General features: G+C 50.6%; 3 protein-coding genes across 23 annotated transcripts in view; 1 reads left to right on the top strand and 2 right to left on the bottom strand.

The window, feature by feature from the left end:
* The window catches only part of fkbp16 (FKBP prolyl isomerase 16), a 25,168-nt gene extending 22,434 nt beyond the window's left edge, over positions 1 to 2,734 (top strand). For 2 of the 4 annotated variants that reach the window (XM_086029268.1, XM_086029270.1), the window contains exon 7: positions 833 to 2,734. In XM_086029268.1, coding sequence (XP_085885394.1) covers positions 833 to 1,138 — 306 coding nt within the window. In that variant the 3' untranslated portion in view covers positions 1,139 to 2,734. The remainder of the gene's footprint in view (positions 1 to 832) is intronic. The other 2 variants (XM_086029271.1, XM_086029269.1) reach the window with 2 other exon arrangements.
* Positions 2,501 to 18,178, bottom strand: rasef2 (RAS and EF-hand domain containing 2). 7 transcript variants are annotated; one of them, XM_086029262.1, is made up of 17 exons: positions 17,791 to 18,172; positions 16,334 to 16,486; positions 13,018 to 13,108; positions 12,319 to 12,414; positions 8,642 to 8,719; positions 8,429 to 8,544; positions 8,284 to 8,352; positions 7,785 to 7,857; positions 7,623 to 7,696; positions 6,938 to 7,133; positions 6,720 to 6,821; positions 5,342 to 5,486; positions 5,179 to 5,260; positions 4,346 to 4,460; positions 4,126 to 4,239; positions 3,225 to 3,301; positions 2,501 to 3,146 (listed from the first exon to the last, which is right to left on the bottom strand). In XM_086029262.1, the coding sequence occupies exons 1-17, from the start codon at positions 18,081 to 18,083 to the stop codon at positions 3,044 to 3,046; spliced, it is 1,977 nt and encodes a 658-aa protein (XP_085885388.1). In that variant the 5' UTR covers positions 18,084 to 18,172; the 3' UTR covers positions 2,501 to 3,043. The 7 variants fall into 7 exon arrangements, with proteins under 7 accessions (XP_085885388.1, XP_085885387.1, XP_085885386.1 ...); XM_086029261.1 differs by having other exon boundaries at positions 4,195 to 4,239; positions 5,179 to 5,486; positions 17,791 to 18,178; XM_086029260.1 differs by having other exon boundaries at positions 5,179 to 5,486.
* A 425-nt stretch (positions 18,179 to 18,603) lies between these two features.
* Positions 18,604 to 22,159, bottom strand: part of LOC147149431 (semaphorin-4B-like) — a 36,126-nt gene continuing 32,570 nt past the window's right edge. For all 12 annotated transcript variants that reach the window (XM_086028418.1, XM_086028423.1, XM_086028417.1 and 9 more), the window contains one exon: positions 18,604 to 22,046. In XM_086028418.1, coding sequence (XP_085884544.1) covers positions 21,274 to 22,046 — 773 coding nt within the window. In that variant the 3' untranslated portion in view covers positions 18,604 to 21,273. The remainder of the gene's footprint in view (positions 22,047 to 22,159) is intronic.

Raw genomic sequence — 22,159 nt, 5'->3', positions numbered from 1 at the left:
GTTGGCTCTCCTTGGTTTCTTTGACTGGTCTTTGGCCCACGGTGACGTGTGCGCTACGCTAGCAGCTTGCAAACGGCACAACTAAGATTAACGGCGGCCAAATATTGCCATTGAAGGATGCGCTAGGGAAGGCGCGCGCTAGGGAAGGCGCGCGCTAGGGAAGGCGCGCGCTAGGGAAGGCGCGCGCTAGGGAAGGCGCGCGCTAGGGAAGGCGCGCGCAAGTCATGGCCATCCGCGTCAGTCGACACAGCAACCCTTGAGCAAGCCCAAAGTCTGAAGTCCCACACGCTCACCCTTGTGTGGACCCGCAGAAGCGGTGCCCCGACGCTTGTCGCGGACACGCGACACAACGCGACTTGGCCTTCCTCGCCTCTAATCTCACGCGCTCAAACCACAACGGCAGTGTAGGCAAAGACCATTTTTGGTGGACCGCTTGTCGTGTCGTGACGTTCACTTACATCGCCACTGTTTCAAGTTGCATTTGGCCCTCTGACAATACAAATGGCGAAAAGAATGAATAAATATACATTCAAACACTTTACGTTCTCAACACATTGTATCGTACAAAATGAAATACTTTTGTGCTCCACTCCAAAATTGCAATCATTTTTGTCAAATGGACTGTGGACCGGCACCGGTTGAAGTCGCCACTTGATTTGTTGATGTTGTTTCTAGAATAAACACAGTGCTCCACTCTTGATTGCAAAGTCGGAGAAACTGCTATTTTTGCAGCGGTCTCACTTTTCCCCCCCAGAGCGTTACACATCCCCAAAAAAACCCAACAACATTATTTGTCCTACTAGTTTTCAAAAGTCGAACTTCTTTTCCTCAGGCTATCCACGCTGAGCTTTCCAAGCTTGTGAAGAGGCAGTCGGGTTGCAAAGCCACACGGGAATGGAAAGCCAAGCCCGCAGAGATGCTCGGCGACAACATTGCACCTTTTCTCCTCCCCTCCGAACGGAAAACGTCGGTGAGATGCTTGGTTCGGCTCAACGTCGTCGCCACATCCCCGAGGCTTCACCTCCCCTTGGCTTTCTTTGTTGTGTTTCAGAGCATCTCGTGGAAGTTGATCCTCGGAGCTCTGGTGGTGGCATTGGGCAGCTTAGTGACGTCAGTCGTCCTCACTGCAAGGAATTGAGCCTCATTGAGCCTCATTGAGCCTCATTGAGCCTGATTGAGCCTCATTGAGCCTCAGCTTCCCTCTGTCTGACTTGCACTAGGCCACTGACAATTGCAGTGAGCTCACTCCATTTTTGCCGTTCACTTCAAACTCATTCATTCCCGGGGATGCATTTGAATAATGTCATTTAAGAATCCGAATTCAGTCCCAGGTACTGTACATACCGGTATGTCTTTTTGTTTGTTTTTCACGTGGTAGGGTAACGGAGGCTCTGAAAATGGATGACAAATAATGGATCTTTTCTTTTGATTGAAGATAATTCTATGTTTTGCTTTGAATGTTTTAAAGCACTTTGAGTTGCATTTTTATGTATGAAAAGTGCTATATAAATAAAATGTGATCGATTGATTGAAAAATGAAGATCACTCATAAATAGAGACTGGTCCTACCTTTTGGATGAAGACTGGTCGAAATCATTGCGGTCACGCTTTGCTTTTTCCGTGGTCAAACTATCCCTCCGAAATTGTTGAGTGCGCGCGTATTCTAAAGCTTACGGTCAATGCTTTCCTGCATGTCACAACTGTGCACAAAATACAGTACATTACTCGTCACTTCCCCCGAGTTCGAACTGCCATAAAAAAAATTTAAAAAAAACATTCCTCCAATAAGTAGAAAATCATGCCAGTGGATTCTTCTTCCTGGTGGCCCATACTATCATCATATGAAGTTTGGACTGATTTAACTGTAGACTTTTTTCAATAGGAGGAATGCTTTTATGGGAGTTATGTTGTATTTTGTGCAGAGTTGTGACATGCGGGAAAAAGCATTTACCGTAAGGTTTAGAATACGCGCGCATTTACCGTAAGGTTTAGAATTGTTGCCACTCCCACTTCAAGGTTACTGTCCAACGAAACACAAAACAAAGCTAATTACATGTTGCACATTTAAAACACCCACAGCGCTTCGCCCTGAAGACCACTAGCTCAATGCTAATGCTAACGCAATGGGAAACTGACTTTTTTACAATTGCATCTATGTGGCGGTTTTATGATAAGACATTCAGCAGCTGATGTACGCAGAGAATGCTGTATAACAAAACTCACTGGCATAATCTCCTTTCGGCCCTGTGAAGAACAACTACCGTCATCTCCATGCACGTAGTACATCTGCACTTCGATGTCATTCTGCCCCCATGTGGCCAACGCACGTGCACGCAGCGCAGTTGGAGGCGCGGCTCAACATGGGCTGCACCTCAACCTTTGACTCCGCCCACACACATTCGCAAACTATACGTTTGACTTAGGTCATGACCTGCTGTACTGTGTATGGGACCGGGCAAACAATAGCCATTCTTCATGAAAAGACACAAAAGAAGCAGAATTCTGAGTCAATCTTCCTAGAAGATTTTATTCGAAAAATAAAACCAAAAAAATGAACACGTCATAAAAAGGGGAAAAAGTGCTATGACCAGAGAATGTGTTCATGTTAACATTATACTGTGACATTGAGGTCTGACAAAATAGTTTAAAAATATACTATGTTTCATTTCACCTCATATTAAAAAAAAAAAAAAAATCACATGCTGTTCTTAGAGTGCAAAAATGACAAATTTCCCATCAATAAACCAATAAAATGTGGTTAATGGGAAACTGTGGAATCGGTGAAAGTCCTTACAAGGCAATAAATACAAAAATATGCAGGCTATCAAGATGATCACATTATATACAGTAAATTGGCAATTGTACAAGTGCCACTTGCAAGCAAGAGAGAGAAAACTTCATTTGCAGTGTGGTGAGGTTAGGATCCCATCTTAAAAAATGTTTTGTTTTAAAAATCTAAAGAAAATGGCCTTCAAGAACAAACATTCTAAAATATACAAATACAGTGTCATAAAAATACAAAACGGTTGATCCTGATGTGCGTCTACAGGCGGCAGCATGTGCCAAAGGTCTTCTTGGCGTTGGTGGCAAAAAGGTCCACCGGAGAGGTTTTGTGTTTGGCCACTTTCACCTCCTTCTTCACTTCTCTTCAAAGGAGGCAAACAAGAGCGGCGCAAAAGTCAGCCACATGAACCCCAAAGGCAAAGGCCCGCCCTCAAACCCACCTGGCCAGATGCAGCACCGCCTCCACCACGTTGGTTCCTTCTTTGGCGCTCGTCTCGCAGAACAACGCGCCGTACGCCTGCAACACAAGCAAGCGCGCACGCTCAACGCATGGACAGCCACACGCGAGCGGCGGACAGGAACGCAATTTTCAAATTGCGGTGCGCACATCTGATCGGAACTAGACGACGAGTTGGGCTGGTCGAGGCGCACGCTTGTTTGCGGGATCGTTGAGATGCGATCGATGACTCGGCCACTTGCGTTTACGCCACGCTCGCTTGGTAGGATTTTGTCAAGGTGTCATTTCAAAAACCGCAAGTCAAAGTGGTTCCCAAGTCGACGACCCTAATTCATGCTTCATTTGAGCGGAAACTATAAATCACCCATACATTTGTAACGGAAAATAAATATATTGTTTGTTGGAATACAGATTCGCTTGTTGCTTTTGTTTGTAAATCAAGAAAAAGTACAGGCAAAAAACAATTGCATAGCAAATAGCAGCGTTGAGGGAAGAAAAAAAATTGCAATTTTTTTTTTTTTTTTTTTAACTGTTCAGCCCTAGCGCAGCGAAATGAAAATGTGAATTAAGGCATAAATTAAACACATACGCACACAAATGCCCGCATTCACGCATGAAAACAAATCACACACATACCAAAAAGACACGAGCATATACACGGCACTCATGGGCCAAAAACAAACCCAAACACACAGACGTGTGTATGAACACACCGAAAGCGCGCATGCAAACACACTGACTCAAGACAAACATGGACACGTGTCAACAAAACATCGCAACACACACTCTGTCGTGTGCACCAACGGACAACGGAAAAGGCATGAGCGTGCAAACAACCCCCCCCCACACACACACACACGCAGCGAGCGAGCGAGCGCACGGACCGCGGCCAACTTCTCTCCATGCAAAGTGCTGACGCAGCGTTTGGCGGGCGTCTGCTCTCTCATGTCCACCTTGTTGCCGATGATGCAAACGGGAACTTTGTCCTCCACGGCATCCTGGATGAGCAGCAGAAGCCGTGCGGTGGGTTAGGGTTAGGGTTAGGGTTAGGGTTAGGGTTAGGGTTAGGGTCGTCCTGCGCGGCGGCCGGGGGCGGCGGCTTACCTGGATCTGGTCCAGCCAGTCGCGGATGTTGAGGAAGCTGCCCTCGGACGTCACGTCGTACAGGAGCAGAACGCCGTGCGCTTTGCGGAAGTACGACCTGGCGATACTGCGGAACCTGCCCGCACCGCAACACAAAGGAGCCGCGAGCCGCAAACAAAGTCAAAATCTGCCTGAAGAAAAAATACAACAGCGGGAAAAAGCACGACTCCCTTGGAGTGCCCTCCAGCGGTGTGCAAATGCATCGCTGAAATAAAGAACGAAATTGAAATCAAATCCAATTGAAATAAATCAACTTTTGGGGGTTCCGAATGCAGTCCGGTCCATTTGTTAGCTACGATGCATTTGCATTCTCATCTTTTCGCACAGTAACGGCATTTCTTAAACATTGACATTGTTCAGTGAGAGGAGGGATGGCCGACGAAGCAAAACCGGGCATTGGGCCGATATTATGATTATTATTTCAAGGTATAAAGTCCACGATACGAAAAAATGGCATCGCGTAACTCTTCCTTGCCAGTGGTTGGTGCGTTTGACGCAGAACGGAAAAAATCAATCGTCTGACAAGCCTTTGGCTCGTCGTCTTCACGGAAAGCTGCTTTTGTACCGCGAGTACTAGCGGTCACGCTACTTGGGATCGTATCGGCGAGTAGTCGAGAGTGCTGCCGCTCTGTAGGAAAAAAGCCAAATGCGCGGTTGTGTTCAAAGCGCGCCGAATGTTCGAGCGGATGGCAATCTAACGAAAGCTACTTTTAGCAACTACGTCCTTCTTTCGGGAGGTTTGACGTCCCCCCCGCACGTGCTTGTGTTTGAACGCGTTTGAGAGACGGGGGCACCTTTCCTGTCCAGCCGTGTCCCATATCTGCAGGTTGGTCTTCTGGCCGTCCACCAGCATTTTCTTCATCTGGAAATCAACCCCTGACAGCCGAGACAAAAGAGTTGAGCCGCCACTGTCGTCCAAGTGTGGGGGCGGAAAGTACGGCCGCTTTGGCGACGCACCCAGCGTGGTCTGTATGTCGGCTTTGAACTGGTTGAGGGCCAGGCGCAGCAGGAAGCTGGACTTGCCGGCGCCGGCGTCTCCGGCCAGGACCAGCCGGTACATGGGCACGGCCTCGTCCGCCACGGCCTCGTCCGCCTCCGCCGCCTGAGTCGCCGCGCAAGTCATGATGAGCGGCGCGGGCTCGCCGGGGCTCGCCTTGCGGACGCGGTCAGCGCAAGAGAAAGGCCGACTCGAGCGACTACATGAGCATATCAAACGCGTGCGTCGAACGCTCCTTCCTCTGAATCTTGCAGCTTTTTTCTTCCACGATGTGATCTGGCTTTATTTCCTCATACTGACTGACGATTGTAAAAATGGGATTTTTGCTCAAGTCCAAATGCCGCGGCTTATATTTGCCCTTTACAAGTCGGGCTCCGAGCTCTGACGACGTGTCCGTGTGCGAAGGGGAGCCCGCTTTGCTTTTATTTGGGCATACCTGGCTGTATGTGAATAATCGACTCGCGTCTGAATTTGAGATGAGGAATTGGAATGCACCGAGAGCACTTCTTCCTCCTCCCTTTCATCCTGCGCTCAACCAGGACTTCTTTCAAATTTTGCTTGATGTACTCTAATGCGTTGGCATGTTCAATCAATCGTTTGAAGGACAAACCTTTTGGCCCAACATTTGATGAATGCTCAAAGTCTGTATGATCACTTTTTTCTCAACAGATTTGATTTGGCTTTACTCTCGAAAGGCGCGCGACGGCGATCGGGAAAAACCCCTGAGGAGTCGTCGGCCGTTTCTTTGCGGCGGGGTTCAGTCCCACAATTTCCCCAAAAGGCAAACCGGCTCCCAGTCAGCTGTCCAATTGATGTGAAAGTTCTGCTCTGGAGTGCTTTGGGTCCCGAATAAGCAAACCCGGCCGCAATGCCGCGCGCAAATGGAAAAAGTCCAGTCGGCTCCGAGCGTCCACGCGCGCTTTGAAATCCGGGTGAAAAACAAGGTCTCGGCCCCACCCCCAAAAAGCCTTGAAATCTTTTGGCTGCCGACGTGCGTTGTCAAAGTACGTCCCTTTGCGTACTTTCAAGAAGCGACTTTGCAAATGTCGCGTTTGTGAGAGTTTGCCGCACACCGACGAGTGTCCTCGCGTATGGAATGCGCTCGAGAAATAATATGGCGCGTGAGGCGCGGGTCCTATTTTCGTTCAGTCGGGGTGGCCATCCCCACAGCCTACAGACGTGTGACTTTGAATGTGGGCGGGGCTGCGAACGGGCCAACCCGGAGCCGCGGTCGACTCGCGCCGCGCGGGACCGCCCTTGTCGAGCGTTTATTTTGCTTTGCGGCGAACCAAAGTGCACCGGCGGGCGGAGGGCGGGAAGGCGGGAAGGCGGGCACACCTCTTTAGCGAAGGCAGACAGCTGCTTTCGCATGGACGACGAGCAGGAACTTCCCAAGCTCTGCGCCAAGGACAGCCCCGCCTCAGACTTGCTGTCCAGCAGCTGCCACAGGAAGACAAACAGACACCAAATGAGACTTTGCCGGTTGACAAGTGCGCGCGTGCGCGCGTGCGTGCGTGCGTGCGTGCGTGCGTGCGTGCGACAACCCCCCCGCCAACCTCGCCGTCAGAGTGGGCGCAAGAGTAGCTGCGGTGGACGGTCTCGGTGGAGCCTCGTCCGTCGTCCGTGTCCAGGTCCGTGTCCGGGTCGCTGGCCGAGCTCTCGGTGGTGTCCAGGGGCAGCGAGACGCCGCTGTCCAGGTACTTGTCGGCCCACAGCGACACGTTGGACATGGTCGAGCTGTTCGACTCCAAGCTGACACACGCACGCGCCAAAAAAAGAAGAAAAAAGGAAACTTCCTGATTCATAACGTAATGGCCAACACTGTGGTCACTTGCATTTTTTTCCTCATCATAAATATATGGTCCTCACTAATATCACTTTTTGCCCTTCTAAAAATTGTTTCTCAATGAAAAGAATGGAAACCGCTCAACATTTGCAATTCCAGTATTTCAAACTCACTTCAGGGCTTTTTCCACCTTGTGATGAAGATTTTGAAACGAGGCTGCGTATTTGAATGTCAACAAAAGAAAGGCACAATATTTCCATTTGTATCTCCACCGTGTTCTATTTTCTAGAATATTTTCCTTGGAGTGATTTCCAAAGAAGTCGGCCTCTGGCCACGTCAACTTGCAATTGACAATTTGCAAAAGGAGGGGAGGCCTTTTTGTGAGCAGAGGGGCTGGAGGGGCTGGAGGGGCTGGAGGGGCTGGAGGGGCAAAGTGCGGCCGAGCTTGAGCCCACCTGTTGTGCTTGAGGGTGCTCTGCCTGACGGGCTTCATCCTGCCAGCGGGGGGCACGTCCTCCTTGGCAGGGAGCTGCGCACACAAACCAGCATGAGCAAGGCCAGCGCCGGCGCGCCACCTCGGGCGGCCTCCAACCCACTCGCCGAAGCGTGCCACCTGCCTTGCGCTTGGCCTCCGACGCCAACGCCGCGCGCAAGCCGTCGTTGCTGTCGTACAGCTGCTTGTTCAAGTCCCTGGCGGGAAAGATTGCTTCAGACGGTCAGTTTTTTTCTTTTTTTTTTTCTTTTTTTTTTTTTTAAATCAAATGCATCCGGGGATGTTCGGAAGACACTTGGTTTAAAGTGAGCCGGAACACAACTTGGACATCCAAAAGCAGAGCTCATTTTCACTCAAATGATGTCACATTTGGACAAGAGTGAAAAAATAAGTTCAACGTACACAAACTGGGTAGCAGATTTGGACATCACAAATACCAAAAAAGGTTTCCCTAAGAGCACAATTGCCATACTGTCTCGATAACAACTAAAAAATGAAAATCAAATGTGAGCTTGCCAAAAATGGTGCTTTTCAACACCATGTCTTTCTGTTTTTCTTTTTAATCGGAGTCCAAGCCGTACAACCAAAATAAGTAAGCGGCGCCGCGTAACAAAGAAACTTACTGTAGAATCTGGACTTGACTGGAGTACGACTCGTACTCGATCACCATTTTCTTCAGCTGGTTCGTTTCCCTGCGGCAGCAAACGAAAGCGGCGTGAGCGCGCGCAAGCGGCAAGCGGCAAAGCCGGCGGCGCCACACCCGCCTACCGTTCGTGCTGAGCCCGCTCGTCGGCGTACGCGTTCTTCAGCTTGCCCAGCTCCGAGCGCAGCGCGCCCACGTCGCTCTGGGCCTCCAGCAGAGACGAGCGCAGCGCCTCGTTCTCCTGCGCAAAGGCCCGGACGGGCCGAGGGACGGACGGAGCAAAGGTGAGCGGCGCTCGCCCACTGGCCGCCCGCACTTGCTCAACCGAGTCAACTCACCTGCGAAAGCTGGCCCAGGTGGCTGCTGATTTTCAGATGCTCCTCCTTGGACTGCGCCAAGCGAGACTCCGCTTGACTCTGCACAAAAACAAGTCCAAGCGCGAGCGCACCTCAAGTTGCGCCTGACTTCAAAGACTTCAACGTTCACTTGAGCCAGAACAAAAGCGCTGCTTTTACAAAATGGTCAATGTTGAACTTTGATTGATTTGCCGCATGTCAAATTTGGCCCTTTGCAGTCAACAAAAGCATCAAGGAAAGATTTGAAGCTCATTTTCGAAGGAGGCCAACTGGGCCGCACCTCTGCTCGACCGTCAACTTGCGCCGCCTGCTGGCCAGATTCACACACTGCAGTCATCAAAGTGAGTGAGGCCTTTTCCAAAAGTCTATCGCGCCGCTTCTCCTTCGGGCGGCGGGATTCAAGTTGTGTTGGACTCAGAGGGTCCAACGCCACTTGGACTGATCGCCAGCTAATCGCAGGGCTTCACCGTCAGATGAAAGCTCACCTTTGGAGCCGCGATTCGCATCAAAGGACAACGTGCATACGCTCCCCCCAAAAAGCGATACATTTCAAGTTCCCACTACCTAAGGTTACATTTTTTTTTATTTTATCGTATCTTTTTATCCATTTGGCCATTTCATCTTTTAGAATATTGTTTTCAAACATTAAGGTACAATTTTTGTTCAATTTATCTTGAAGTAATAATCATCCAAGTCTTTTTTTTTTTTTTTTTTTTTTTTTTCCTCTCCAAACAGGAAGTCAACCTAAAAACTCTCTTTACAATGATATGTTCTATGCGCCTCCACATGGCATTCTGTCTGATATCGCATTTGTGGAATTTGAGTTAAGCAGCAAAATCCAGCCGTTTTTGGCCATCTCACAGGGCAGCCATTTTGTCACTTCTGGCGCCTGAAAATGACATCACAACTGCTCCGGTAACAACCAATCACGGCTCCGCTTCAGAAAACAGGTGAGCCAAGATTGGTCGTTACCTGAGCCCTGAGGGTCTGTGATGTTTATTTTCAGTCGACAGAAGTGAGAAAATGGCCGCTCCGGGTGGATTTTACTGCTTAACTCATAACACAAACACAATATTAATCATAAGGTTGTGTTTGACTCGTAGGGCTGCATGGAAAATATGTATGCACTGTAAAGAAAATCTTGGGGGTGACTTTCCCCCTTTAATGTTCCAATCTGGAGAGCATGCATGTCCAAAGTTTCTCATTGAAGGACACAGACAAAACCAAAGGGTGAGGCCAATTGACCTTGCGATTATGAAACAAGCCCTCGCCGATACAAGATGCTGTTGGTCGACATACGCAAAGCTGTTAAAAACTATTCAAAGAGAAAATAGTCTAGATGAGTGACATTTGTTTTGACATTAAAAGACAAATTTCACTCAAGTGAAACTGGAATCCAGCTTTCTCGTGCTGTCTTAGGAGCACTCGAGTTGCGCTCCTGTCCTGCTGCTCAGTGTTGTCAAGTTGTGTTGGAAGTGTCAGCAACACATCCATGAAATTGCCTCTTAAGACGCCCGCGCCCACGCCCACGGCCACACAGCCCAGGTGAATTGAGCGGCTCACGCAGAAGCCCGGTACGAGCCTTGTGAAAGGTGGCTTGTTGTTTGTTTGACTGCCATTCCACACAAACAATAGCGTGAGCACTGTTGTGTTCCAATGCAGCCGCCATCGTAGAAAAGTCAAGTGCCTTTTAGGCGACAATTACACGCGCATTGCTCTGTCCCAGAACCCGTTTTTCTGGACACCGCACTGCATGACAACAACAAATTCAAAGGACAAGTCCACTTGTTGAAGAAAGCCATCCAGGAACTAACCGTCAACTCGTTCTGTCTAAATTTGGATTGCAAATATTTTCCGGCTCACAAGGCGACATTTGATTGCACGCGAGCTAAAAGAGGGACAAGCTAGCCTGGACCCGAAGCAGGCCTACATTTACACAAGGAGCTTTCCTTTTTTGGGGGGCATCCGAAGCAGGCGGCCTGCAGCGCCACTTGCCAGGTCCGTCTGCTTTCATTCCACACAAATAATGCAAAACGCGCATTTAAAGCGGAAGTCAACCCAAACCTATTTTTTTCAAGAATATGTTCCCAGCAGGCCCACGAGTTGAAAGACGGCATTCTGATGAATACTGCGTTTGTGGAATATGAGTTAAGCATCAAAACCCACCCCTTTTTAGCCATCTGTGGGGGCGGCCATTTTGGCACTTGCGTCGACCGAAAATGACAACACAACTGCTCCGGTAACAACCAATCACGGCTGACCTGTTTTCTGAATCTGAGCCGTGATTGGTCGTTGGGAGCGGTTGTGATGTCATTTTCAGCTGACAGAAGAAAAAATGGCAGCCCCAGAGATTACACCAGAATACACTAATACACTAACAATAAAGATCTCTTAATTTAGTAAATCATTAAGGCACTGAAATCTTTAAACACTCCGGTTTCCTCCCGCATTCCACAAACATGCACGGTATGTTGATTGGACACTCTAAATTGCCCCTAGGTGTGATTGTGAGTGCGGATGTTTGTCTCTGTGTGCCCTGCGATCGGCTGGCAACCAATTCAGGGTGTCCCCCGCCTACTGCCCAAAGACAGCTGGGATAGGCTCCGGCACGCCCCGCGACCCTTGTGAGGGCAAGCGGTATCAATAATGGATGGATGAAATCTTTAAACACTCAGCAGCAAAAGCCTATGACACACCTAAGTATTCAAATTAAAGACAGGTTGTCATTACAGTACATGTATACACTTTTTGTGATAAAGAAAATACATAAAATAACAGTTACAATTATTGCTAACTATATCAAAACTCTTTATAATGAAAAATTGTAAAACGTCTTTATGAAATTGTATACACTTTTTAGGCATTGAAATCTTTGAATGTTCAACAGCATATTGTAACGAATTGGGTTATCTGTGTTGTGGTAGGATTTGCGTGTTGCCGAGTTGTGATGTTTCCGAGGTTCGTGAATGCATCGTGCGACAAGCGAGTGGAGCAGCGAAGAAAGAAGAGCGCGAGCAGTTGTACTTGGACGTGATAATTAAGCTACGTCTGACGGCGTGTTCCTGGAAGACGCTACAATATGATAAATTTTTAAGTTTATTTAAAAATATTTAAGTTTGGCGTTTTGGGCTAAAAAGACTGCTTGCTTCCTCGTCTAAGAAACATTCACAGTCGGATGATGCCGTGCATGTTAAGACGTGCTGGCCGCAACATAGCCGCCGATTTCATGTAGCGATGTCAGCACACAACTTTCAGACTTATCCACGCACCATTCCCCATCGGCGACGGGGAACAGGAAAGCCAGAACGTTCACAAACAGGAGACCGCAGTGTACCCCGGGGACCTTCGAGATCTGGCTCTCACTGTTGTGCCGCCACTCTCGTCTCCCGCATGCAACAGTCAGCGTCCGTGCATGAACTCGCGCTAATAAGTGGACCGAACCAAACGCAAGTGGACCGTTACAAGTTCTGCTTAGATGTTTGATACGTTTTTTTTTTTTTTTTTTTTTTGGGGGGGGGGGGGGGGGGGGGGGTCGTCCTCATTGGGAGGCCTTGATGTGAAATCGTGACTGTGATACGCTGGCCCTTCAACTTGCACTTTGACGAGTGCTAATAAGCCAAAGCTTCCAGAAGAGGGCAGCGGTGCACCATTTTGTCTACCTGTAAAAGTCGGTCCACGGTGGCCTGCAGGTCTGCAATCTGGTTCTCGTGTTTCCTCTGCATGTTCCACAGGACTTGCTCCATTTTCTTGCGCTCCTTGGGACACAAAAGCCAAGCGGTCAGAGAAGCCAAACGACGTGCGTCCATGTGCGCATGCGCCGCGCTCACACTTGAAGCAGGAATAAGAACGGCTGCGATGCGGCTTTGGACTCGTTCGCTGCCGTTTACGTTCAGCCCCTGGCATCTAACCTTGACTGCATGGCCCTGGCTGACATGTCAATCCGGCCAGTACGCACAAGGCACGACTTTTAGTTAGGTCTGTTTATTTTTTATATTTTATTTTGTAACATCCGCGTAGCACTTGCACGCTGCCGTCTTCACCAAGGCGGCGCAGGTTTGATTCCGCGGCGTTCTCAGCCCGGTCGGCTTGTCCACCGGTGGAAAAACGGCTCCAAACAAAGTCGCAATTGGCGAGCCCTCGAAGTCGCAAGATGCGCAAAACATGTTCACGAAGGACCTCTTTTCTCACAGCCTATATTGAAGCGTGGAATCAACGTTCAGACCAATAACATGACATGGGCTCTTTGAGGAGTACGACTGTCTCATACGTCTCGTTTTTGAAGAGCACTCGTGTATTTGAATGTTGGTCCCCGTAATGTCGCACTCCAGTTTTGCCATTCCAAGGCATGCAGCCCTCACCTCATCTCTGGCTCTTTGCTCCGTGCCCGCAAGTTGCCTCTGAGTGTCGTCCTCCAGTTGGGACAGGTGGCTGCTGCTCATGTCCTCCGCTCTGCTTGCGCAAAAAGGGCAAAATCAACATGCGGCGCTGCTCCAAAAGGAACCTCGTTCAAAAAAGACGTGTGAACGCAATGCACCGAGCAGAGCAAAGAACAGGTAGAGCAGCATGTTTATGCACTTCGACTTCCTTGAGCATGGAATGCCACTTTGGACGCCCACCTGCACCCAAAACCCGCCCCCGCCTCGGCAGGACACGCGAGCAGCTTTGACACTGCCGGGAAGAAAAAAAATCTCCCCCTGTGCGGTCAGCTATGAGCAACTAAAGCGGCTTTCATCGACTGCACTCACCGGAACAAAAAATGCTTTGCATGTTTTTTTGTTTTTTTTTAAATCAGCACACCACGAACAAGGTTTTTGTAACACAAACAGGAAATGAAAAGACATTTTCTCTCGCTACGCTGCTCTCTCACTAACTTATACAATAGTCGCGTGAATACATCAGACGCAAGTCAGACGCTCGCTCGCTCGCTCGCTCCATCAAGTCTGCGTTGACAGCAGCCTGATGAGCAACATTTCATGACGTCAACATTTGTTATTTAAGCACCACTAACTAGTAAGGAGTTGTTAGCATGGAGTGGATTTTCACACCCGTCTCATGCCCCTAACCACAGGGGGAAAAAAACCCTGTCATGGACCAACAGTTAAAAAATAAAGTTGCATTTTACTCATTCATCGGACAGTTTGTCGCCCCTTTTCTCCTCATCATGGACTCTGAGGAGGTGGTTTTTTGTCCCCTAGTGGATCATCAAAAAGATTTCTGGAAGACAGAGCTGTAAACAAGTTTCTTTGCAGCTCGTTTGCTTTTGAATGAGCAAGATTATGCAATTGGTTAACCCCATTTATCTTGTTTTCCTGTATACATAAAGATTTGGTCAGATCTGTATTGTGCAAGTGTTTATCCGGAGGTCAAAGTTGAAAACAAAGATGAAAACCTCAAAAATCTGATGTGCTAAAATAAAAGTGAACACATTCTTGAAATTAGCAGCAAAATTATGTTTAGGGACACAAAAAGCCATCTCTCGCGATAATGTAATAATAGACACGGTTCTGAATGCTACTTTTAACACCAAATAGGTTTTTTTAGAGGGAAAAAAAAAACCAAATTTGTGCACAATTCAACCAAAACATCATATTTGCTTTTCTCAACCAAGTAGACGCCGTTTGACACAAGTGGCATTGCAACATTGAATGTGTTTGGAAAACGCCATTGTTGTCTCGTCTGGGCTCCCGGCCTAGATGGACCAATCCGACGTTGGCCAACTGTGACAGACGCTCGCCCCCTGTGGGGTCGGGCCGGCTGTCGGCACATCACGCTGGAAAAACACTCTGCAACGACAGACAGCGACGCTGACCATTAAAGTAGCTTCTGCGCATGCGAGAGATGTAATACCCTTCCATACCATCGGCAGGCTCCATTTGTCATCCAAAGAAAAATCCAACCGGAAAGATATCGGCCTTTCCGGGGGCGGATTACAGAAACGTAAACAATGCATTTTGCTATATTCTTCGCTCACGATGAACTCCCACGAAAAGTAAACCCTCACGTTCTTGACACGGTCTGGTCAAATACTTCAATTGTCAAGCCTCGCTCTTGTACTTGGAAGAAGATTAAAGCAAGGAAGGCGTGCTCACTGTTTATCCGAATTTGTCACTTGCCGTTGGTGCTCCGAGTGCTGATTTGCTAGCTAACAGCCAATCAGAGTGAGCAAATGTCATGACAGCAATTCAACATGCGGAAACGCCTACTGTTTGCCAGGCCGGCCACTCACCGAATGCGCGTGTATGAGCCAGTTGCGCAACTGGTCTTCGTGAGTGAGGGAGCATTGGCCACGAGCGTCGCTGCGATTTGAAAGTGCGGGCGGGGCAGGTGAAGAAGGTCACAGACGAGAGCAGCGGCCGGCCGATCCAAAAGTGGCGAGCCTCCCTTGTTCGGCTCTGGAGGTGCCAAGTTAAGGCCAAAGCGGATCACGGCAGCTTTCACAGACAAAATGGCATTTTGAGCCACGCGTGGGCTTTTCATGCCTGGAGAGGTTGACTGGAACAACAGCCTCGCGGCATATGGCTGGCTGGCAGACGGCGCCATTGCTGCGTCCAAACAACAACAACGAGGCAATCCAAGCAGCCGCCGGGGCGCAAGCCAAAGCGCACATGGCGGCTTGCGCCTATTTTGCCACCCCATCCGCGACGTGGGCACCCCTCCGTCATGGTTATTAGGCATAAAAATAATCATCCTCCGACCCCGTCCGTCCTGGTCCTCTTAAAGGGCTTCATCCTCACATTTCATCAGCGCCCTTCCCTCGCCCGCCCGCAAAAAAAGCATCCGTTCAGGACGCCGTGGGATCGAGGCTAACCACGGAGGTTTCCGAATTCATCGAGCCGATTGGCTGGCTAATTCCCTTTTAGCGGCTGGGAGTAGCGTGAGTGGATTGAATTGTTGACAACCAAGATAGCATTTAGCTGTCAACGCGACCGCCGTCGGTAACCAGACTACTTCGGCTCCGTCCTGTGCCGTGCCGTGCCGTGCCGTGCCGTCCCTCAGACATCTCTGCTGACGACTCGAACAAATCGAAAAGGTCGCAAAATGACCGAATGAGAACGTGCTCTCATTTTGGTAACGTTAGCATTGGCATTAGCAATAGCTAGCAACACTCAACCCACATATAAACAGCACTTATGGTTTTGCTTCCATTTTTCACCAGCTAATCTGAAAGATCTCACCATGTACAACAGAGAATTATTTTCCTCAAATGTTGTCCACAAATTTCGGTGCAGTATTTTTTTTTTGCTGTAGAAGACGTGCCTTGGCTGAATGATGGCCGGGGAACACCCCTACACAGTCTCCACTTGGCTGCAGTGGTCTATTTTCTGGCTGGCCTTAGTCTCCTCTGGAATAACGTGTCAAGTGAGCGTGACGTGGAGTCAACACACAAGCCCGTGCTTCTTCCGATGTGTTCATCACGATTTTTTGGGGGGCGGGGGGTTTAGTTTTCCACACCTATAAATAAGCTCCCTATCTTCAACTTTGTCAAATGTTGCTTTATTCCACCAGCTTTGCAACTTTTACATTCCTTGGAAATGTGTACAACACTGACTGAAGGGGTTTTGCCACAGACAGCGATCGTGATCCTGTGATCGTGCGTGCGTGCGTGCGTGCGTGCGTGCGTGCGTGCGTGCGTGCGTGCGTGCGTGCGTGCGTGCGTGCGTGCGTGCTCCTCACCGCCTCAAAGCGGCCTCCAGCTGGTCACACTGCAGCCTGTTGTCCAGGCTTTGGCTGACCACCGAGTAGACCACTTGCTCGTACTGCTGCAGTAAAAGCGGGTTGGCGCACGCCCGAATGGTCCGCTGAAGGTCGGCAAGCTGCTCGCTCAGACTGCGCCACAGGACAAAGGAGCCCAGATCAGGCACATTCGCGGAGCACTTTGGACACCACGATGCGCACATTTCATGATCACGCTGCGGTGTCGAATATCAAAAACAAGATCGAAATGGAAGCGAGCGTAGACAGCCACCGCGGACCAAGTCAAAGCGATGAGATTCGCTTCATTTCAAACCAAGGCAATGAAATTGAAAGGAAAAGAAAATTCACTAATCAGATGGCATAGGCTCACAAGCAAAATGAGGGCCAAAAGGGATGGATGGCCACTTTCAAGCTCTCATTGCAAGATTCTTGTTCTCGTTCCAACTTCTGATTGCCACTGGCACAGAGGCAACCGTTCCCCAACGTTCACAATTGACACGAAGGACTTGCTAGCTGTGATGAAACACGGACTTGATCTGCAAGGCCGCTGACGTGAACATGGGACTGTCCAAGAAGAGCCAGCCGGCCGCTTCTTGTCGTCGGCGAAAGGCTTCAATGCGACAAATTCAAAAAAGATGGCTGGACTAAGCATGGCCGCAAGTGGGTTTTAGTCCGGCCCACTAATCGGCCCTCATGCGTTTGACGTGGTCGCGAGGCGGCCAAATTTCATCTCGGCCTACTCGGTGAAAGGCTTCTTTTGGGGCTTCTTTTGGGGCTTCTTTTGGGGCTTCTTTTGGGGCTTCTTTTGGGGCTTCTTTTGAGGCTTCTTTTGAGGCTTCTTTTGAGGCTTCTTTTGAGGCTTCTTTTGAGGCTTCTTTTGAGGCTTCTTTCTACTCTCGCGTCAGTGCGAGCAACAACTGCCGCATTGATTCACGTGACCGACGCATTGTGCTGTTGCGATGACATACAGTTTCCCACACGGAGAGGAGAGAGAGGATGCAGCACGCAGCTCGTTGCTGCTGCAAAAGCAAACTAGTCCAATTAAAAGCATAGTCTAGTCATCTCGGTCCCTTTATGGTTGTAGCAGGTACGAACGAAAGCCATTGTTGTCGCTGTCTTTTTGAAGCGGCGCCCCCTCCCCCGACTTGGACAGGGCAGGGGTGACAATGTTGATGAATATGGCCGGAGGGTCGCGACCGGAAGGGTACCCAGGTCAATGGTGGAGGGTCGCGGCCGGACCGGCAAAAAAGGGCCAAGTGCCCAGCTCTGGTGATGGCGTTACTCATTTGAACGTTAGTGCCCTCGCGTTAAATAAATACTCATGTATTTGTTGTACGTGGTTACTCCCGTCACAGATAGCAAGCAATTCTAGCCTGAATGCATTTGTTTTTCAATCAAGTACCGCAATATGTTCATCCCCATATGGATAAACTGACCTTTGGGACAGAACGCAGTCGGCATCGAAGCTGGCCGCGAAGTCCATCTCCGGCTCCGGCTGCGGCTCGGCGGTGGCGTCCCGCGCCCGCAACACCTCGTGGAACCTGGACGAGAATCTGCCGAAGTCGATGCAGCCGTCGTCGTCCACGCCGAACCTGGCGAACAACGTTTGGACCTCGGACTCGGCCACGTTGAGCTCCCGGCACACCGCCGTGAAGTCGTCCAGCTCGATTTTGCCGGACTGGTTGACGTCACAGGCGTAGAAGAGTTTCTGGAGGTTGCTCGGCTCCATTTTCACGCGCACGCAAACTTCAAAAACGTCGAGCGGACACTCCGCTTGCGTCTTCTGGCATCCTCCAAAACAAACTCGTGCACGCGCACTCGCGTTTCTTGTAGGTGAGCTCTGCGCGCCTGATTGGCCCAATGCGTGCCTCGTGGGCGGGGCCACTCTGATGAAAGGAACCGGATTTCCGCTTCTGGCTACCACCTTTTCGGGCGTGTCACGTGACGTCACCAGGAAGTCCGCAGACGCGCCTTCTCACAACGTCTGGTCGAGTTGCTCATCCGCCACCGCGCACTATTGAACTCAGCCTCACAACACAGTAAGCGTGTGGGAGGGAAAGAAAAACTAAAATAAAATAAAATACAACAAAATACAAAGCGTGACAGGGCCCCACAGCACATTTTAAGAAAGTATCCGTTTCATCTTTATTTGGAAAATGAAAATAAAGTGCCTTTTCATATGCAATACAAAAGAAATTTTAAAAAAAAAACAAAGGTGAGTTATCATACCAAAAATACATTTCACCATATTTTCTGGTTTTTTTTTCATATACCGGCAGCTGAATTTACAAAACACGCACGTAACAAAGACCTTCTGAGTTATGTGCCATCTAAAAGGCCTGATGAAAGTGATTCGTTCGTGCCACGGGAAATTCATTGATCCAACTCCACTTCATTGGTCCGAAAACGATTCCTTGTCAAGCACAGCCAAATGCCAGCTAATAAATCAATCCCAGCAGCAACGTATAGTGACAGGCGGAACAAGGAAATGATCTTCATTTACAACGACGTCACACTTTGATTGATACAACGACTAAACAGGTTCCGCACCAAGTAATCGTGTGAGCCGAGATCCTCATTCTTGCACCGCGTGGTGGTGCCTTGAGATGCAAGTTGAATACAAGGGTTAATTCATTCCGTGACCATGCTTGTAACTCAAAACAAGTTGATCTCAAATCATCTTTCCCCGCTGAAACGAACGGGAAGGCAAATCATTCAACACACACAAAAATAACAATCATTGAAAAAAAAGGTTTAAAAATTCAACAGCGTTTGCCATGTTCTTTGCATCAATTCTATGGACATTGTTTTGCTCCATTTGGTGTGTGTGCCTTGAGCACCTGGGGGCGGTGCAATACAAATGCAGGGAAAGACAATGTTGTCAGTTCCACAGTAAGCTGCAATAATATTAGCTGTGCTTTGCAAACCATAATATAGCGTGTGCCTGTGAGTATTGCTCAATTGTCTGGCCACACGTATTGCGGGTCACTGGTGGTGTAGTGCTACGCACGCCTGAGTTGGATGCGGGCAGCGTGGGATCGGCTCCCGCTCAGTGACGGTGTGTGTGTGTGTGTGTGTGAGGGTGTGTGTGTGCGCGTGCGTGCGTGCGTGCGGGTGGGTGTGTGCCCTGCGACTGGCTGGCGACCAGTTTGGGGTGTAGTCTGCATGCATTGCGCCACCGTTTGCGCTCCCTTGCTTCAAGGTGCAACATTCGATGCTAGTTTTGTGCGCCCGTCTATGGCATTTCCCATGGCGTGAGCATTAAGCTAGTGGCCGACAAGGCAAAGTTACAATTTTGTCATTCTTTTTGCTTTATTCTAAGTTTGACAGTAAAGCTCAAGTGGGAGTTCAACAGTGCTCGTATCTCCCATTTCCGCTCGCAAGTCAAAGCAAAAAAAAACGGCTGGACGATCGCTCGGATCGAAAAACAAATCTCGTAAGTTCGGTCACTCGTTTCTGAAGGCACCGCAGCCTTCATACTTGCTGCTTGCTTGAGTTTGTTTGCATGTGCGGGCAAAATATGTATCTCGGCTTCAGAAAGGTTTGGAAATACTCAATGGCTATTGTTCTGGAGTGTTTGAAGCTCGTTTTGATCGGACATTTCCAAGCTTGCCCGAGCCACCGCAGCTGCCGCCTTTTCTTTTCTTTACAAGAAGAGTCAAAGCAGAAGATGGACTCGGGTTGGGCAGACCACAATGTCCGCGCCGCCGGTTAGGAAAGGCGATGCGCCGCTAATTATCTGGCTTTTGACGCGGTGCAATCGGCCAGTGTGGTTGTTCGGTTTGCTACGCCACAGAGGTGGAGGCGAAAGCCGCTGGGACATCAGGAAAAAGCACAGAATGCCGAAAGCGGCGAGCTGGGTCACTGGCATCTCAAGGCACGGCACCCACCGCCGCGATCTCGACTGGTTGCGACCGGGTCGGTTAGCGAGCTAAGCAGCGTGCTAACGTCAGTTGATTTCCACAATGACGCGACTTCCCAAGGTGGAAAAGAGCAGAGTGGCTCCTCCTCATTTTCTGAGGAATGCGCACTTGTATTGTCGTACTTCATTTTGCTTGGATTTGGAAAACATCCGACGGCTGGTTTGCAATGAACTGACCAATGTTCCGTTTGAGAGGAGCAACTGCGATAGCACAGTCAGAAGGTGGTCTTGGCCCCCCGGCAACCGGCGGCGCGGCCGTTGCTCTGAACCGCTGGAGCGCAAGCGAGCTCCCGTTGCAGCGCGAAAAGCCAGCGAGCCGCAACCAGGCTTTCGATGGCTTGCGCTCGGGCTCGCGCCCTGCTGCGAGTTGACCTCGCGACAGTACGCCGGACGGTGTGCATAGACTCGGCAGAGGTGGCTTCTCCGGGTCCGCAAAGTCCAAACCCTGCCACGGTTTGGCTTTAGCCACAGGCGCTTCTAATCAACCGAGCTCGTCTACCTGCCGCTTGAGTCCAAGCACCCGTGGCTCGAGCCAAACCGTGGCGGGGTGCTTGGACTTTCTGGAGCCGGATTATAGCCGCCTCTGACGGCTTTCCTGACAAGTACAAGAAAGGAGGTGACGTGAGAGACGTTTCTCCAAAGTCACGCCGTCGCGGACGGACTGAGAGGCCACACTGCGGACTTGAAAGTCCTCCAAGCTTGCGTGCGCGCGTGAGACCGTTCCATCGGTATGCAGCTGCTCGTTTTGGGACTTGCTTCTTTCGGACCTTCGGCCAGCACAACTTCCAAGCCGTTTACGAGCTGCGCGCCGAAGCGCCGAACGAGTGAAGGCCGCCAGTGAACGCACAAAAGAAACATTCGCGGACCACAGGAACGGCACGAACGAGGACAACAAGGAGGGCAAAGGGCAAAACGTGTGCGTGTGACCGATGAAGGGTTTGCGTCCGTCAGCTGGTGCTCGTTCGTGTGTGCGTGCGCGCGCGTGCGTGGAGAGCCTTTACACCAGCGAGTCTTTAATCTCGGATCCCAGTCTGACTCGAGGCCGGTGGCCGGTGGCCGAGAACTCCGCGGGGCTCCCCTGCGGGTCGGACTCGGAGAAGCTCTTGCCGCTGTCCGGCGGCGGGCGCGGGAGCGTGGCGCGCGGGGGCGTGGCGCACGGGCGCGGGGGCGTGGCGCACGGGCGCGGGGGCGTGGCGCGCGGGGGCGTGGCGCAGGCATTGTTGTCGCGAAGCGTCCGGTAGCCCTTGTGGTCGGCCCCCGAGGCTGCCGGCGCGTTGCCGTGGAGCGGCAAGTCCTCGGCGGGCTTGGCCGCCGTTCGGGGCTTCTCCCGCCGCAGGTCGGGGCACTCGCCCTCCTTGAGCGCGGATTTCACGCGGTCGCGGTTCCGGTAGATGGCAAAGAGCGACAAGACCAGCAGGGACGCGGCCAGGAGGGCGCACACCACGATGAGCTCGATCCAGTAGGTCTTGGCGTCCACCCGCGGCGAGCGGTCGCGCCCCGTCCGGGCGCCGCTCTCACGCTCGGCCTGGCCGCGCACGCAGTAGTTGGCCAGCAGCTGCCGGAAGCCTTGCTCCACCGACCAGCACTCGTAGGTCTCTTGGCCGTCCGCCCGGGCCACCACCGCCAGCCCCCCGTCCGAGCCGGGGAAACGCGAGCCGGCCGAAGTCTCGCTGGACACCCACAACCTCTCCGCCAGCTTGGAGCGCAGCTGGCAAGGCAGCACTTGGAAAGTGTTGGCGGGGACCACCATCACCTGGCAAGACCGCGCCCCTGCCGAGACAACCGCATTGATTTGGGAAAGAGGCGAGGGAAGAGGAGGCGGAGGACGGAAAAACGCAGCGGCCACTACGACTTCGTTTCTGCCTTTAACTTCAGAAACGCGG

This window comes from Filicampus tigris, chromosome 4 (assembly GCF_054856515.1).
Source record: "Filicampus tigris isolate MCC_2025a chromosome 4, RoL_Ftig_1.0, whole genome shotgun sequence".
Lineage (NCBI taxonomy): Eukaryota > Metazoa > Chordata > Actinopteri > Syngnathiformes > Syngnathidae > Filicampus > Filicampus tigris.
Note: the sequence above shows the minus strand (reverse complement) of the source record. Positions and strands in the feature narration are given on the sequence as shown.